Source organism: Engystomops pustulosus, chromosome 2, assembly GCF_040894005.1.
Source record: "Engystomops pustulosus chromosome 2, aEngPut4.maternal, whole genome shotgun sequence".
Classification (NCBI taxonomy): Eukaryota; Metazoa; Chordata; class Amphibia; order Anura; family Leptodactylidae; genus Engystomops; species Engystomops pustulosus.
Genome location: NC_092412.1, coordinates 241,869,980 through 241,886,465, shown reverse-complemented (window position 1 = coordinate 241,886,465; position 16,486 = coordinate 241,869,980). Strand labels below are relative to the sequence as shown.

Sequence of the window (16,486 nt, the reverse complement as noted above, 5' to 3'; positions counted from 1 at the left end):
TCTCTAGGCTTCTCCTACACTGGAATCTCCCTAGAAAGAACTCTAGAACATTCCTGGCCAGAGGTTTTATTACCTCCCTTTGGTCAGGTGGTGGCTGCTCCTCCAATCACATCTCAGCTTACAAAGGACAGGATGTAACACATATGATTGGACAATAGCATCTTGCATCATACAAAATACTTAACTCCTGCCTTGCCCGGCAGGATTAACCACTGCAATACCCCTATGTCCTATAAGGACCATGTTGTGTAGTGTAATTACATGCAGGTGGGACGTATTCGCAAGCACTACCTCGCCATTGCATCGGCGAGGGTGTTGCACAATGTTAATGCATGCGTTAACATCGTGTTTACGATGCGTTTTGTAAACGGAAATGTTAACAGTGATGTAATTAGGCAAATCACCCCTCCTCAGCTGTTGTATATGCGTTTCAAACGCAATGAAAACGCAGGTCAAAACGCAACGTGAGAACGCGCCCTCAATGTGAACTAGCCCTTGTAACTCTGCAGTCTCCTGTAATTTACATACATTTTGCAAAGTTCTCAAAAATGTCACATTTGTATGTAAAGCCTTCTGTGCTTTACTGGACATGAGGATCACGTTGAGTATTGAGTACTGTGTTGCTTTTAGGACATGATTCCTGAATACAGACAGTCCCCGGGTTACGTACAAGATAGGTTCGGTTCCTTTGTTCTTTAGTTGAATTTGTATGTAAGTCGGAACTGTATATTTTATAATTGTAACCCCAGCCAAATTTTTTTTTGCTCTCTGTGACAAAAATGGTTTCTGAAAATTTTGGATTGTCATAAGGATTAACAATAAATCTTCATTGAAGACACATGTGATAACTGTTACAGCTGATTATTGTAGCCTTAGGCTGAAGTACAGTAAATTACCAACATCCAGAGGTCCATTTGTAACAAGGGGTCGTATGTAAGTTGGGTCTTCTTAAGTAGGGGACCGCCTGTACTAGTAAAGACTGTAGTATCTTAGTACCTGGGGAAGGAAACTTCCCGTCTCCATGTATTGTGGGGGAGCAGCGCCCTCTGCTGCTAGTAATGGAGAACCCCGGAACGTTACACCCCGGGCCGCGGTTTCCGGGAGGACAGGTTTAGCGCACGGACCGGTGCACATGTGTGTGTCTTGGGTGACAGTGAATGTCACAGTGAGCCGGTGCGGGATGCGGTGCAGAGCGCTGATGGCGGGGAGCTGTGTGCTGCGGGCTCTGCGGGGCAGCAGTAAGTGAACACTACATGTCCCAGCATGCCCTGGTCTGTGCACTGTCTGGATGATGGGGCGCCCCCTATTGCCTAGAATGACGTTATCCTGACACCATCAGACTGTGGTCTCTTCTCTCTGATTGTGGCTGCCATTGTTTTGATTTGATTAGATCCCTTTAACACCTTAAAGGGATCTTTATTTTAATAACATTATAAAACACATTAACTATTGTTAAAAATAATATAATAAACTATCAATATTCACCCATTTTCTAGACTGATGCAGCAACAGGTACGACATCATCTTTTCGGCTGCAGTGATGTCATGCGGTGTGCGGCCAATCACAGACCTCCATTGGGTACATGCGTTGTCGTCGCTCCAGCTATGATGCATACGGCTGTTCTGCAGGATATGTGACCCCCTGGTTAAATTTTTTAGCATTTTTCTTCACTGCTCTCCAGAAAAATAAGAATATCTTTAAGTTTTTCTGTTGACTTTCATTCATTGAAGCACATTGAGCTTAAGTTTGGGATCATTTCCCCCTGTCATGAAACTTGACCCTCTAGCTAAAGGTTAATAGACCTTCCTCTAGGTCTGGGGCTCTCTTTAGGTCCTTGGGGAGACCCATTAGTCCTATTGCAGGGGTGCAACAGAGTGAAGCTTTAGGTAGATGCTGGGGTTTGAGATCTTAAAGGGGGCGTCCAGGATAAGGTAAACAAGACTGATTCTTACATGGGATGTGTTTAGTATTTCCCGTTTATTGATGAAGTTGAGCTGCAATACTAGATGCAACCACGTGGACAGGAGTAGAGCTGTTTCTAGAAGAAAGCGTCTGTGTTTAACTTATTCTTGACACTTCCTTTAAAAGGGTTCTAGAAATTTTAGACAAATCCCCTTTGAAGAGAACCTGTCAGGGTGGTTTAGTGCCCAGAATCTCCCTTTTTTTTTTTTTTTTTTTTTTTTTAACATGGGGCCCACTTAGAGACCTGATACTGGCCCATTTGAACCCTAAACCACAGGTCTATATGGACCTGTAGTTGGATTAGGGTCCAAACGGACACACACTCATAGATCCGGGCAACGTGACTGTGTTAATCTTGTTATATTTGTTATCCATGGCCTCCTTCCTACTAAAATCAACTTTTAAAATTTATGTTAATTAGCCAGTGTTCTAGGAGGCGTTACCAGAGCCCCTCCGTGCAGTAGCTTTATGGGCTGTTACACTGTACGGTAACACTTTGTTCCTCCCACTGTGTGAGATTACAGCAGGAGGAGGGAGGGGGAAGTGCTAAGGAAGGAGGGGGCGAGAGTGATGAGTGCCTGTGAATCTGTAGCACAGAGGGACTCTGGTAACACCCCTCCAGAGCTCTTCTGACTCATTAGCATATTTTGAAAAGCTACATGTATACATAGGTAGTTGTAGTCTTGTGATACCCGGATGTTACATCTCTCCCTCTCTGTTCCCTCTAGGATGTTACTCTATGGCTGCCGCTAATAAACTGTCTGCAGGGGAGGTTTCCCAGCGGCGCTCGGAGCTGTACGACATGGAGAAGGAGAGGCAGCTCTCTCTGTATCCCCGCACTGAGAAGATCGAGGTGAAATTTGTGGGGAAGACGGATCCGGGCGCTGTGTTTGTGATGAACAAAGGACTCTCCACACCATTCAACTGTGCCATGCGTGAGTAACCCAGGCCGGGGCTGAGGGCACATGCCTAGGGGCTCTAACATGCACTTCTATCTCTGGTCACCTATAGAAGTGTATGGAGGGATAGATAAGTACCTGCCCTCGCTCCTCATTCCTCTACAGACTCTTCTCTCCCATTCTCCCTATAGCTGGGGTGCAATGAGTAGGTGGATACGTGTCTGTGAGGGTACATTGCCACCCCCACAGGCCATTCTTGGATTTGTTTTTATTTTGCTTTGTTTTTGATGAGCCTCATTTGCATAAAGTGAATGATTAGCATAGAAGGAGCAGCTGAAAAATAATAACAAAGGCATCGGTGTGATGAGTGACCATAGCCTAAAAACATAGCAGTAAGTTCAGGTGATGGATCATAGATCCAGGCACCCTGACCATGATCATCTTCTTATATTTCTTATCCATGGTTTCCTTTCTTCTAAAAATCAACTTTTACAATTATGCCAATGAGCCAGAAGGCTTCTGGGAGGATGTTGCCTAAACCCCTTAGTTCTGTAACTTCGCAGGCTGTTACACTGTGTAAGGTTACAGCTGGAATGGGAAGGGGGAAGTGCTATACACCCTTATGGTACCTAAAACCATATTGACTATACTAAAGATAAGATCTTAACAGGCTTCTGGTTTTGTGAGATATAGAACAGGAGATATACAGATACAGTGAAACATACAGAGTGAGTTGTAGATGGATACATTCCATCCCAGGTTCTTGTCTTCAATATGATACCAGAAGCTCATTTTTAAATTCTGTAAAGCCCAAGATGGGGCATTTGGAGTGCCGCCTCATCCTGCAACCTATAAAAGTGACTCATCTCAGGCAAATTTGACTCTTCTCTGTTCATATGCATATGGCATTGGAATCCCAGTTACTTTGTGGTCATATCGCAGAGCTGGATCTAGTGGCGGCTCGGCATGTGATGTCAGGATTGCAGAGAAATTGTTTCCTTTCTTTACTACATGGGGATCACTGAGTGCTATGTAAAATACAGAATATAGGAGCAAAGTGTAAGTCTCTCGTATCTTCTCTTATAGACTGGAAACAGATGTAAAGCAAGAGACCATGCAAATATTTGTCACATTGGGGGTCATTTACTAAGGGCCCGATTCGCGTTTTCCCGACGTGTTACCCGAATATTTCCGATTTGCGTCGATTTCCCCTGAATTGCCCCGGGATTTTGGCGCACGCGATCGGATTTGGGTGCATCGGTGCCGGCGTGCACGCGACAGAAATCGGTGGGCAAAAACCCGACGGATTCGGAAAAACTGCCGCATTTAAAAAAAAAAAAAAATCTGTCGCGAAGCTTGCACTCACCTTCACTCGGCCCGACTCGGTGAACTCAAGCGCGTTCCGATTCTTTTCAGCGCAGCAGCGCCATCTGGTGGACGGCGGAGGAACTACCTTCATAAATCCCAGCCAGACCCGAATCCAGCGCAGAGAACGCGCCGCTGGATCGCGAATGGACCGGGTAAGTAAATCTGCCCCATTGTTTACTGTGATCATAAACTTTTACCCCACTACATTACCAGCCCTCTCAGGTAGAGGATCAGATGGCCTTTGTAAAAATCCCATTTTTTTTTGTAAAATCTCACCCACCTAATTATATAAAAACCTCCTCCATAGTCATGTGACGGTGAGCAGAGAAGAGTCCTATTATGCCAGCGAGGAGACGGTTCCATAGTTCTGGTATTGTATTAAAGAAGAGAATCTCATCTTTAAAATAAAATCAGATCTATAGCTCGCTATGAATTTACCTGCCCATAAATCCGGACCAAGTTTATACGGATTCACAGAAATGTTAATTGAAAATGAAATAAAATTCTCTTCTTCATGTGATACTATTAGAGCACAGTATCGGGAAACGGGTATGGCGAAGGCTCATGTGCAAAGCGCTCTCCATGCAGGGTGAGTGTTTGCTGTATATTGCAGCAAACGCCCATCAGCAACACCTGTGGTGGTAACCATTAAAAGTGTAACCGTCATTCTGAGCAAAACAAACCCCATAATTCTGCTCCAGTTGTCCCTTGGAATCATTTCTCAAAGTTTTTTGTCTCTCAATCGCCATTTAGTACCTTTTTTTTTGGTCCATAGCAACCATGGTCCAGCTTTGACAAGAGCTACAATGAGCAAGTTGGAGGGGGTAACCTTTCTCCTGTGACATCATCACAAGCACGCGCTGCTGACCAATGAGAGCAGAGCTTGAGTATCTTTAAACACACCTCCGCCTGAAATTTCCCATAAAGGAGGCCGTGCTTCCAGTGAAGTGATATACCGCACAGACGTGTGATATCACATCGATCGCTTACACGACTAGTTCTATTCAAGCAAAAGAGGTTGAGCTGCAATACCGAGCACAGCCACTATACGCTGTATGGCTCTGTGTTTGACAAGCAACGAGATATCACTGCCCTTGTCTGCGTCCTGTGATCAGTGATGTAAGATGTCAGCCCCCTTCCCTTCTAACCTGTCCCTAGGATAGGTCTTAGAATAAACATAGTCAATAGGAGTAAGTCCTCTGCTCACAAGAGCTGACAATCTACAGATTTTCATCCGCTTACAGGTCTCAAAAAAACCCAAAACTCAAAGCTGATTTTATTCCTGACTGATCACTGGGACTTTTTATTTTTTCCCCCCATTTAATATGGTAAGAGTCTGGCTGTGAGCGGCAGTACCTGATGGAAGCTTCAGAAATGGGCAGTTAGTATAATCGCCCACTAGAGGGAGCCCACCTACCGCACTTACCTCTCCTACAGGAAATCCGGACATTGTTTCTTTTATTTTGTTACATAAAGTGACATCTTTTATGTTGTTACTTTAAACTGTTCCATGCTTCCTGTATAGTCATCAGCAAAAGGACAATGTGTGGTCACCAGGGGTCCCCCTGCAAAGCAGTAGACGTAGTTAGGAAGAGCTTTGGACCTCCGGCTCTTAACACAAGGTGAAGTTATAGTCAGACATTCATTTCCCTGGCACAATGTAGCATTCTGATCCTTCTATGGAATATCCTGTAATTTGGACCATTGTCCGTATACACTTATTAATGCTATAACCTAGAAGGGACAATCACTTTGTCTTTTGGAAACACTTGTCTTGTGTAACGGCAAAACCTTGGATATTCAAAGATAAAATATTATTGTTAAATGTTTTAGGAGCTAATGAGAGGTTTCCCAGCTAATTGATGGATAGTTCATCAATATCAAAGATAAGTGGGGGGCTGACACTTGCACCCCCAGCCTTCAGGTGATTCCAGCTCCAGGACATAGAATAGCGCCGTTCTCTGTATTGTGGCAGAAACTAAAGCTTAGATTCATTGTTTTGGTGAATGATCAGATATTGTGACCTATTCTATGGAAAGGTGTGCTGCTGGCTGTTCGGGACCCCCATTACTCCCTCCCCATAATTGTCAGGCCCCTCTGGTTACCGGGCACCATGCTCATCCTGGTTTACATGGTGCCTGGATGTTATTATCCTTCATCCTCCTGGTGGCTGCTGGGTTGTATAGTACATATCCCATTATCTGAGAATTAAAGGGCCATTGCATCCTTCATCTAATGGGCGGGGGTGCGGTGTGAGACCCCCAACTGATCTCAACTAACCCTTCCTCGTTCTCTGTAATAAAATCGTATTATAATCTCCTGCTGGTCATCTGAAACCTTTCTCTGTTTTCTGACGACTTGGAATCAAATCTGTATATTCCATGTGATGACCCTGGATTAACCTGACTCCATAGCAGCCTGCCCTGGACTCCGACTTGTACTTTTGACTCTGCCCCTGCCTGCCCTGACCTTGACCTGTCTATGACCACTCTTAGCCTTAGCTCCAGGTATGTTGTGCTTTGGCTCTCCTGACCCGTATAGGTTGGTTGTAACTAGTAGCAGAATTACTTGGGCCCCATGCACACGACTTTAATGGTAGCCATGACCTGACCACACTAGATCATAGACACCATTATTGTCACCGTGACCTGGCTGGACGTGATGGGACATGTCCTATATTTTGCCAGATTGTGGCCACTTAGCTTTTTTATGGAGAAAGGAGTGGTAAAGATCGCTTCACCCTTTCCCCTTCTGCATACGGACGGGTGCTGTGCCCAACCCAGGTAAGTCCTCGGAGAAGTAGCAACTTCCTGATCATCTTGCAGGAGTCCAGGTCCCCTGTACGGAAGTAAATGGTTGATAACCAACACGGACGCCTGGCTTAGTCCTAACGCTCTGGTAACGCAACTCCACATCCTTTTACAATAGGTCACAAGTCTCGTTATGCTGGAAAACCCCTTTAATAAGTGAGGGGTCCTCTAATGGAATCTTCTTCTCCCGAGTCTTCCTCCTCCTCGTGGGCTGCTCCATCCATTAGCAGATTTAGCCTTTCATACACTCGGCCGCCCTTGAGTTTGACGCCTGTCTCTGATGGAGGAGATATACGGTTATGCCATAGTGCGGGTCAGCGCAATGACAGGAGACGGCCTCGTCACGTCGGTCACTTCTGCACGGAGCGCTCATCCATTCCCTGACCGGCCTAGAAATGATTAGGATTTCTGAGCAGGAAGAAGATGGAAGCTGCTCCCGATGGCAGTGGAGGAAACTTTTATAGATCTGTCGTCATACAAGTCCCCGTAGTCAGACCCCTTCAGGTTACCAGCGCGTCTCCAAGTGTCACCCAACTATTTGTGCCGAAGTTTGGAGACTTTCAGACTGAGAGGAATTTGCCTGCAGCATTTTCTTCTCTAAAGATTTTTTATTATTTATAGAATAGAAAAAAAACTTGTCATCGGGTCTTAGAAATCTGTTCTCTGCCTCCAGCAATCGCCTTTCAGGTGTCTGTCAGGTCAGGAGCCGGAAAATGATATGCACATCAATACTTGGAGGATTGACTGATAGTATTTGCCTTGGATCTCGCTCATTATCTGCTTTTTGGCACAAATCCATAAAAACGGAGCCGGAATCTGTGACGATTCAACTGCTGAGACTACAGGGAATCCAAGGTAGTCTGACACGCACCCCCCGTTCTTTCATTGGCTCAGGCTGCTGTGCTCTATCCTGCCCCCTGCCTTATCGGTAGGTTATAGCAACGAGAACTGATTGCCATTACTAAGTACATAATACTGACCCAGCAGTTCCCATTATTTAGATGCCCCCAGTATATTATCAGATCGTGTTCACAGGTGGCACAGCATGGGGCACAGTGCAGAATCAGTATTGCATCCTTCATTCTCGGGGTCAGAGGTCCCAGAAATTCGGCCCCAATTGATGGTATTATATGCCAACACTGTGCCATCACTTCATAACATGGGAATAACCGATTAAATAGAATTTAACAGCAGTTTTGACCATAGAAAGGTGCAGAAGGTGCTATAGATTGGCCCTGAAGGTCTGTACGACCATACCTTTTGTGTGTGTTGTTAGTAGCGGCAGAACTGTGGAGAAAATGCATTTATATTCCAGGATTGTAGCTAGATTTGAAGCACTGTGGATGCTTTCTCACACTGCTGTCCCCTTAAATCCCTGTATTATTCTGCTCCACTGCTCTACTGTAATATCAAACCAGGAATCTGCTACTTTTACTCATATTATAGGGATTCTGTCTCTATTTGAAGACCTCTTGCACTGGAGTGTACAAGTCCAGCTACAATCTTGGTATAGTAATCCTATACAGGCAGTCCCCGGGTTACGTACAAGATTGGGTCCGGAGGTTTGTTCTTAAGTTGAATTTGTATGGAAGTCGAAACTGTATATTTTATAATTGTAGATCATTGCTGCCTGGGACTATAGTAAAGCATTCAGAGATCTTCACCAGAGGTCAGAGGGGTCTGTCTGTAACTATGGGTTGTCTGTAAGTCGGGTGTCCTTAAGTAGGGGACCGCCTGTAATCATTCTTTTTGTGTGTGTTGGTTGTTGCACTGCTGTGCTCTGTGCATTGAGCTGCTTTACAACCCCTCCCCTCCTCTTTGAATAATTGCTGGAGCAGGCTTCTTTATGGATGCTGCAGCAGTTATTTAGAGCATCGGGGAGGGGCTTTGGAACAGTTCGTTGCAGAGAACTAAAAGCACTTTTTTAAAAGTGTGAGAACACATCACTGGAAAATCTACAATTCTGGTAAATGAGTCAGTTTTTTACATTTGTGCTACAATGGACATTGCTCACAATGTAACACTTCCTATGGCAGCTATCTTACAGTTTAAAGTTCTGCTTGGTCCAAACAGCTATAACGTTCCCTTCAAATCAACTTCCCTTCTTTGATAAAGAGATTACTCTGATGACTCTGCCTCAGTTTATGTAGCAAAGTTAAATAGAAGGCAGCACATAATAGGCTAGACACATTTTCTCGGTTTGGCTAGAGGTTTTGGTTGGACAAAACTAGGTTACACATTCTGATTTGGATGTTGTGGAGCGGCATGAAAAACTGATTTTTTTAACTTATTTTTTATGTTTATTTAGTGTGGATTAGTTTTAACTGACAGGTTCCCTTTAAAAAAAAATATATATAATATATATCCTATTATAAAGCAGTACAACTATCCCTATATTGTTCCTCTCCATGCCTGTAAAGTTCCACCGTGTATTCATTAAGTTGACTCGCCATCTGTACAGTTAACCCTACGTGAGTCCAATCATTGCCTTTCCTTTGAACTAAGTCCGGCATATTCATGTTTTTCCAGCTAAGTCTTGCCTCCATCTTCCAAATTGACAGGGGGTGTGCTTTCTCTTCTTTCTCTGTGTGATACAGCTCAGTTACCTCATGCCCCCCCTCCCTCAAAAATGAGAGCAATGTGGACTGTGTGACTCCATGAAGAGAATTACTGAGGGAGGGAGGAAAGAGGGAACTGATTTCTCTTTTCAATGCATCACAGACAGCCAGCGTGTTTCTCATTCTTGAGGGAGGGGGGAGTGAGGTAGTTCAGTCACCGCTGGAGAGAGAAAGCACGTCCCTTGTCGATCATAAAACTTGAGGTGCGACTGAGCTGGAAGAACATGAATATGGATAGTTGGTGAGTCAACTCTTTGAACAGACTGTAGAACTTTAGAAGCATGGGGATGAACAATATAGGGATAGTTATACTGCTGTATTACAGTTTTGAAAGATATGTTTAGTTAGTGTGGATTAGTTTCACTGACAGGTTCCCTTTTTAGTGTTACAAATTCAATGTAATACAGGCGGTCCCCTACTTAAGAACACCCAACTTGCATACAAACCCTACTTATAAACAGACCTCTGGATGTATTTTACTTTATTCCCAGGCTACAATGATCAGCTATAACAGTTATTACATTCGTCTGCAATAAAGCTTTATTGTTAATCCTGGTTCTTATAACAACGCAAAGGTTTTAAAATCCAATAGTCACAGAGACCAAAAAGATTTTGGCTAGAGCTACAAAATAATATAATACAGTTCCGACTTGCATACAAATTCAACTTAAGAACAAACCTACAGAACCCATCTTGTACTTAACTGCTTGTGGATATGTTTCCTGCTCCTCCCATAGGATTCCTAATTAACCTCTCGCTATAATTACTGCTCGGAGATCATCTACTTTTGGTGGAACGTCTTTGACTGACTTTGGCCTAAAATAATTTTTTTTAAAAAGCTGTAAAAATCCCCTTTTTATAGCGATACAATTGAATAATGCCTTGGCTCGTAACACGGAGAGGGAGCGAGTAATATTGTTAGCATCCGCTGCCCTACACTTACACGGGGAGCAGCCAAATATATCAGAAAATGGCCGTCACCTCCTGTTACATTCTCATAGTTCAGTTAACTGGCCTTTTGTTAATAATTCCAAATTAATTAGGTAGCACCAGTTAATTAAATGAACATTACCAGAAAAATGCAATTAAATTTCTAATTTAATTTTTGTTAGCGCGCTTGGACCAGACCGGCTTCACAGTCGAGTTTTTCTTTCCCGCTAATTTTATTATTTTATTTATACATTTTTTTTGTGCTGTACGTGTATTTTTTTTTATAATTTTTTTTTTTTAAATTGCAATCACTTCGATCGCTCATCAATCGTGTTGGCGCAAAACCTCTTGCCCTTGGGGGAATTGTATGGAGAGTTTTTTTTTTTTATGGGAAGGCGTTAATAAATGCTTTTACTCTGCAGGAAAGACTGTAACGCTGCAGCTTTTACGGCTCCCCTGTACGAGTGTGATGGAAAAACACTAAATCTCGGTAAATCGGAATATTAAATGTCCTTAGCAGAGGAGCCGGCGGTAAATTATATGTATGGCCAGCGAATAGTGGCGGCATTTCTTTTCCCGACAATTAACCGATGGGAGATCAGCCTTTTCTATTTGCTCTGTTATGTTTCAAGCTGTAAGGAGCTTATGTTATATATTAAAGGAAATCTATCATCAAAATCCATCCTGATAAACCAGGGACATTACTCATAGATCCAGGCACCGTGACTGTGGGAATCTTCTTATATTTGTTATCCATGGTCTCCTTCCTTCTAAAATCAACTTTTAAAACTGTGCTAATGAGCCAGAACCCATTGGAGGATGTTACCAGCCTCTCCGTGTTGTAGCTTCAGAGGCTGTTACACTGTGCAGAAGCACTTGTATGTATGTGATGACAGTTGGCTTCAGATGACTCCAAAGATAAAAGTCTAAGGGGGGTCAGATCGGGAGACCTTGGTGGTCGTTCAACTGGCCCACGACGGCCAATCCTCTTTCCAGGGAGCTGTTCATGTAGGAATGATCGGACCTTTGGAGTCATTGTCAATGCTATGAAGATACGAGATGTGCAGCATCTGAAACTAGCATTTCTTCTGCGGTGTTGCTACCTGTGTGTCAAGAGTCTGGGAAGAGGGGTGAACGGAAAATCCAACACAATGGGCAGCACTTTCTACATCTTTTATAAGTGGTTGTAAACTTGTAAATAATAAAGTTACATAAAAAAAAAACATTATTTGGCATATGAAATTCTCTATAAGTTTGATGTGTTGCCTGACCCTCTTCCCAAAATAACGTTGGATCCAAAATGGCTGACTTCAAAACGTCCGCCATGGTCAACACCCATCTTGAAAAGTTTCCTCCCTCCCATATATCATATCACTGCTCATATCCTGGTTAATCCCTGAGCTGAGTGGTTTTGCTGATAAAACAATTATACCATTCAGGACCTAGGGAAAGCTGGGAAATTGCACACGGGAGCTTGTAATTACAAATGGAGGTTAGTCAAGACATGACTAATCGACCTGAGCTGGATCACTTATACACAGCAGCTGGAGGATGGTGCAGCGATTGATTATTCTGCCTTCAGGCACCACCCACGGATTACATCATCCTCTCCTGGAGAGAATAATAATTGCTCATTTTGTTTCAGAATTCCAAGAGCTAACATTTTTTTTTTTTTTTCATTTTTCCGTCAATGGAGCTATTTTAAGGGCTTGTTTTTTGCTGAGTGAACTGCAATTATTATAATTTTTTATTATTGAAGTTTTTTGACTTCTCTTTGTAATTTTGGATTTTTGGAGACATTGTGACCTAAACCATCTCTTCTAGAATTGTTCTTTTGTTTTTTTTTGATGATGGCGTTCACCATGCGTTCTCTGAGACCGCTATGTAAAGTCCTTCATCTTGACCCAGGATCGTTACAAGTGCACAGGGGACGGTTTTGTGAAGTAATTATATTTTTTTAGTTTGTGACCGAGGTAAAAATGATTAATGATGGTCTCTGATTCATTCCGACCGCAAAATTGCCGCTTTCTCTCCGTCTGAATGATGGGTCAATGATCCCTAAGCAGGGCAGCGTGCAGTTACTTAACATCTACATGTGTGTCCGGTGGGGCCTATTGATAGGTACAATTAATCTTGTTTAGCCAGGTTTCTCTCTATAATTAAAATTGATTGTTTTGTTGTTAATGTACAGATTTCCCGATAGTCGATGGCGGAGAATTCCTTTGTTGTTAGGTGCCGGTGCTCCGCCATGTACAAGTCCGGGATTATATTCACTTCAAACAAGAGGGAGAAATACAGAACATGTAAAAAGACTCTAATGTCATTGGAATTAAAGATATAAATTAGGCAGAGAGCAGAGTATGGGGCATTCATAATGCATGGCTGGAGTTTACTATACTCCGGGCTGGAGGGGGAAGGAAAACACAGCCACTTCTCAGTGCAAATGTATCTACTGTTACTTGAAGGAGTGTTGGGTTTTGTTCATTATTGTCTTTGTGGGTTGATTTAATCATGTTTGGTTAAAGCTTTAAAAGGAAAGCTCAACTAGTTTAATTATTACTATTGTAAGGTCCGTGCTTTGTGACGGCATGTGTTACCCCCAGGTGGTGCTGTATTTATACCCTGTACCCTGTGAGCTGCCAAGCGAGAATGTACCATGACCTAGTGTGCAGCCAATGCATTGTAGCCATGTGGGCTGCCATGGTGCATGGTGATGTATCTTTGTAAGCGGGCCGTAGGACTGTGAGCTGTTGGGGGGCAGCGGGCCATAGGACTGTGAGCTGTCGGGGGGCAGCGGGCCATAGGACTGTGAGCTGTCGGGGGGCAGCGGGCCATAGGACTGTGAGCTGTCGGGGGGCAGCGGGCCATAGGACTGTGAGCTGTCGGGGGGCAGCGGGCCATAGGACTGTGAGCTGTCGGGGGGCAGCGGGCCATAGGACTGTGAGCTGTCGGGGGGCAGCGGGCCATAGGACTGTGAGCTGTCGGGGGGCAGCGGGCCATAGGACTGTGAGCAGTCGGGGGGCAGCGGGCCATAGGACTGTGAGCTGTCGGGGGGCAGCGGGCCATAGGACTGTGAGCTAAGAGGCGGAAGCGATTCTTGGCTCTATAAACTTCTAGTGATTACCTCAGTTTCCAGTCCAGCTAAAAGACCTCATGTTGTAGGTTCTGCATATACAAGCGGTCCCCTATTTAAGAACACCTGACTTACAGACGACCCCTGGATGTTGGTATTTTTCTGTACTATAGCCTTAGGCTATAATAAACAGTTATCACAGGCGTCTGTAATGAAGATTTATTGTTAATCCTGTTTCTTATGCTAATCCAACATTTTTAAAAATGTCACCACAAACCAATGAGACCACAAAATTTTGTCTGGTGTTACAATTATAAAATATACAGTTCCGATTTACATACAAATTCAACTTAAGAACAAGCCTACAAGCCTGTACGTAACCCCGGGGACTGCCTGTACTATGTGCCATGCTGTGGATACTATATGAGTTCTGTTGTTGTGGTGCGTCATATGGTGTCATTGTTGTTCCAGATCTCAGCGAGTGGTACTGTAAGAAGTCAGTCCTGGCCCTGGTGGATGGAGAACTCTGGGACATGTACAAACCCCTGACTAAATCCTGCACTGTACAGTTTCTCACCCTCAAGGATGAAGATCCAGAGGCAGTGAATAAGGTGGGTATCTCTCCAGCAGACGCGTCTTGTGTTTGATCTCCTACATTTGGTTTGGTATAATAATCCCTATAGAAGACGGAGGTGTCAGAAGTATTAAACACTCTCGTTGCGTCTCACAAAGAACATCTATCGACGGCTAATCTAGAAACACAAAGGCTTCCAGCCGCATCAATAAGGCTAACCGGTATCTGATCCGCGCCGGACACGTGACCTTTCTACTCCTCGTCCTGATCAATTCTACATGAAAATTGACAACGATCAGTTTTTAGGATCTCTCCTTCCTACAAGTCTCCCTTTGTGTCATTTATTCAATATGTGCCGCTCCAGCCCCCGTGTCATCACACATTGCATTTCTCCGGAGGTTACACGGATTGGATATCCTTCTCTTTACAAACTGGAAGTTGTAATGTATCCGGGGAAGGGGGGTGGGGTTGAAGTTGTGTAATTTTAAAGATTATAGTTTAAAGAGGCTGACAATGACTGTGGAGAGGCGACAGAACATCCACCACAGTGCTGTGCATAGAATGGTGGCTGTTCTGGGTATTGCAGCTCAGTCCCATTCATTTTAATGCGATTGATCTCCATCGGGGTCTTGTGCTTAAAGGGACCTACCACCACGGATTGACCTATTAAGGTAGTTTGGGTGGTAAGTGCCTCTATTGGACGTGAGGATAGACCATTTATGGGCTAATCCTCACGTCCCCTGTATCTTTTTCAAACCTTTATTGCCCTAATATGCTAATTGGGGTGTGGAATAGCCTCCGCTCCAGCTACTCCACACCCCTGTAGCCTCTTTAGAAAATTAGCATATTGGGGCAAAAAAAAGTTAGGAAAAGATACAGGGGATGTGAGAATTAGCCCTTAAAAGGGCTATCCTCACGTCCAATAGAGGCACCTACCACCCAAACTACCTTAATAGATAGATCCGCGGTGGTAGGTTCCCTTTAATGTAGACAACATCTCAGGCCTGAGAAGCTGAAGTGACCCTTAGCAGAGAGACCCGCTTTTTAATTGCCAGCTTTTCCTGCAGTCTTCTCCAGCCTATAACATGAAAATGAGAGACATCTGCGGCACTCACCCGTTAAAATTCTTCTTTATTGTAATCTTCACATAAGATCAGTCCGACATAGTACAGCCAAAGTGGGGCAGAGGTAGGAGCAGGGGGTCAAAAAAGAGGCGACAGCCGTTTTGCGCCGTCTGGCGCTTTCTCTAGCCTGTGGAGTGTGGCGTCCTCACCTGGTTCTTAATGCGGCCGGCGGGACGTCACACCCCCCCCCCCCCCCCCCCGTTGCTCAGCAACCGGGACGCTGTTAGGCATAGCGGCCGGAAGTGAGCCGAACTATGCACTAAGGCGCTGTGCGGACAAGGCAACATATACAAAGTTAAAAGACACATAGCAGGATTTACTCAGACGGTAAACATATTTCTACTGGATCATACATAAGAAAACACAGAAAGAAACATATGGTAAGACGACGGCATAAAATTGGCCTGATATAAGCAGAGAGATGAACCGGAGCGTGCGCGCTAATATGCGCAGTCGCAGGGAAGCGATAATTACAGAGGGTGAAAAATAGGTTTACAAGAACACCCCCATGTCGTTCTTGTCGTTTAGTCCTAGGGGGCCCATGGCATTGGTTCTCAGAATCCATCTTGCCTCTTTCCTCAGGAGTTCCCTGTGGCGATCCCCGCCGTTAGGCGGTACTGGAACATATTCGATGCCACCGAAGCGGAGAATGCCGGTATTTCCTCCGTGTGCCCTATTGACGTGCTCGATGAGTCTAGGGGCACCCCTGCCACTTTTTACTGACTGGCAATGTTCGCTAAATCTGATATTCAGGGGGCGAATGGTCTTACCGATATAAAAGTGGCCGCAGGGACAGAGAACCACATACACCACATATTGTGATTTACAAGAGATAAATTGTCGTGGGGCTATTCTGACCCCTCCGATGCTCAACTCACGTTTCTTAACATTTTGGGGGCAAAATTTGCAGTGACCGCAGCAGTAATTACCATTTGGAATTGTTCTATCAAGCCAGTTCTTTCGTACAGGGGGTAGGCGACTGCGTACTAAGTGGTCTTTGATACTTTTGGTTCTCCTAAAGGAGATCGGGGGGGAGCAGTGATTAGGTCCCTAAGCACTGGATCTTCGGTCAGCATATACCAATTTTTATAAATTGCATTTTTAATTCTTTGGGCCATGGGGCTAAA

At 44.3% G+C, this 16,486-nt stretch overlaps 1 protein-coding gene across 1 annotated transcript in view; it reads left to right on the top strand.

Annotated features, from left to right (window-relative positions):
* The first annotated feature begins 1,032 nt into the window (after positions 1-1,032).
* Positions 1,033-16,486, top strand: part of MRPL39 (mitochondrial ribosomal protein L39) — a 55,284-nt gene continuing 39,830 nt past the window's right edge. Inside the window, exons 1-3 of the mRNA XM_072138589.1 lie at positions 1,033-1,238; positions 2,692-2,898; positions 14,133-14,272. Coding sequence (XP_071994690.1) covers positions 1,133-1,238; positions 2,692-2,898; positions 14,133-14,272 — 453 coding nt within the window. The 5' untranslated portion in view covers positions 1,033-1,132. The remainder of the gene's footprint in view (positions 1,239-2,691; positions 2,899-14,132; positions 14,273-16,486) is intronic.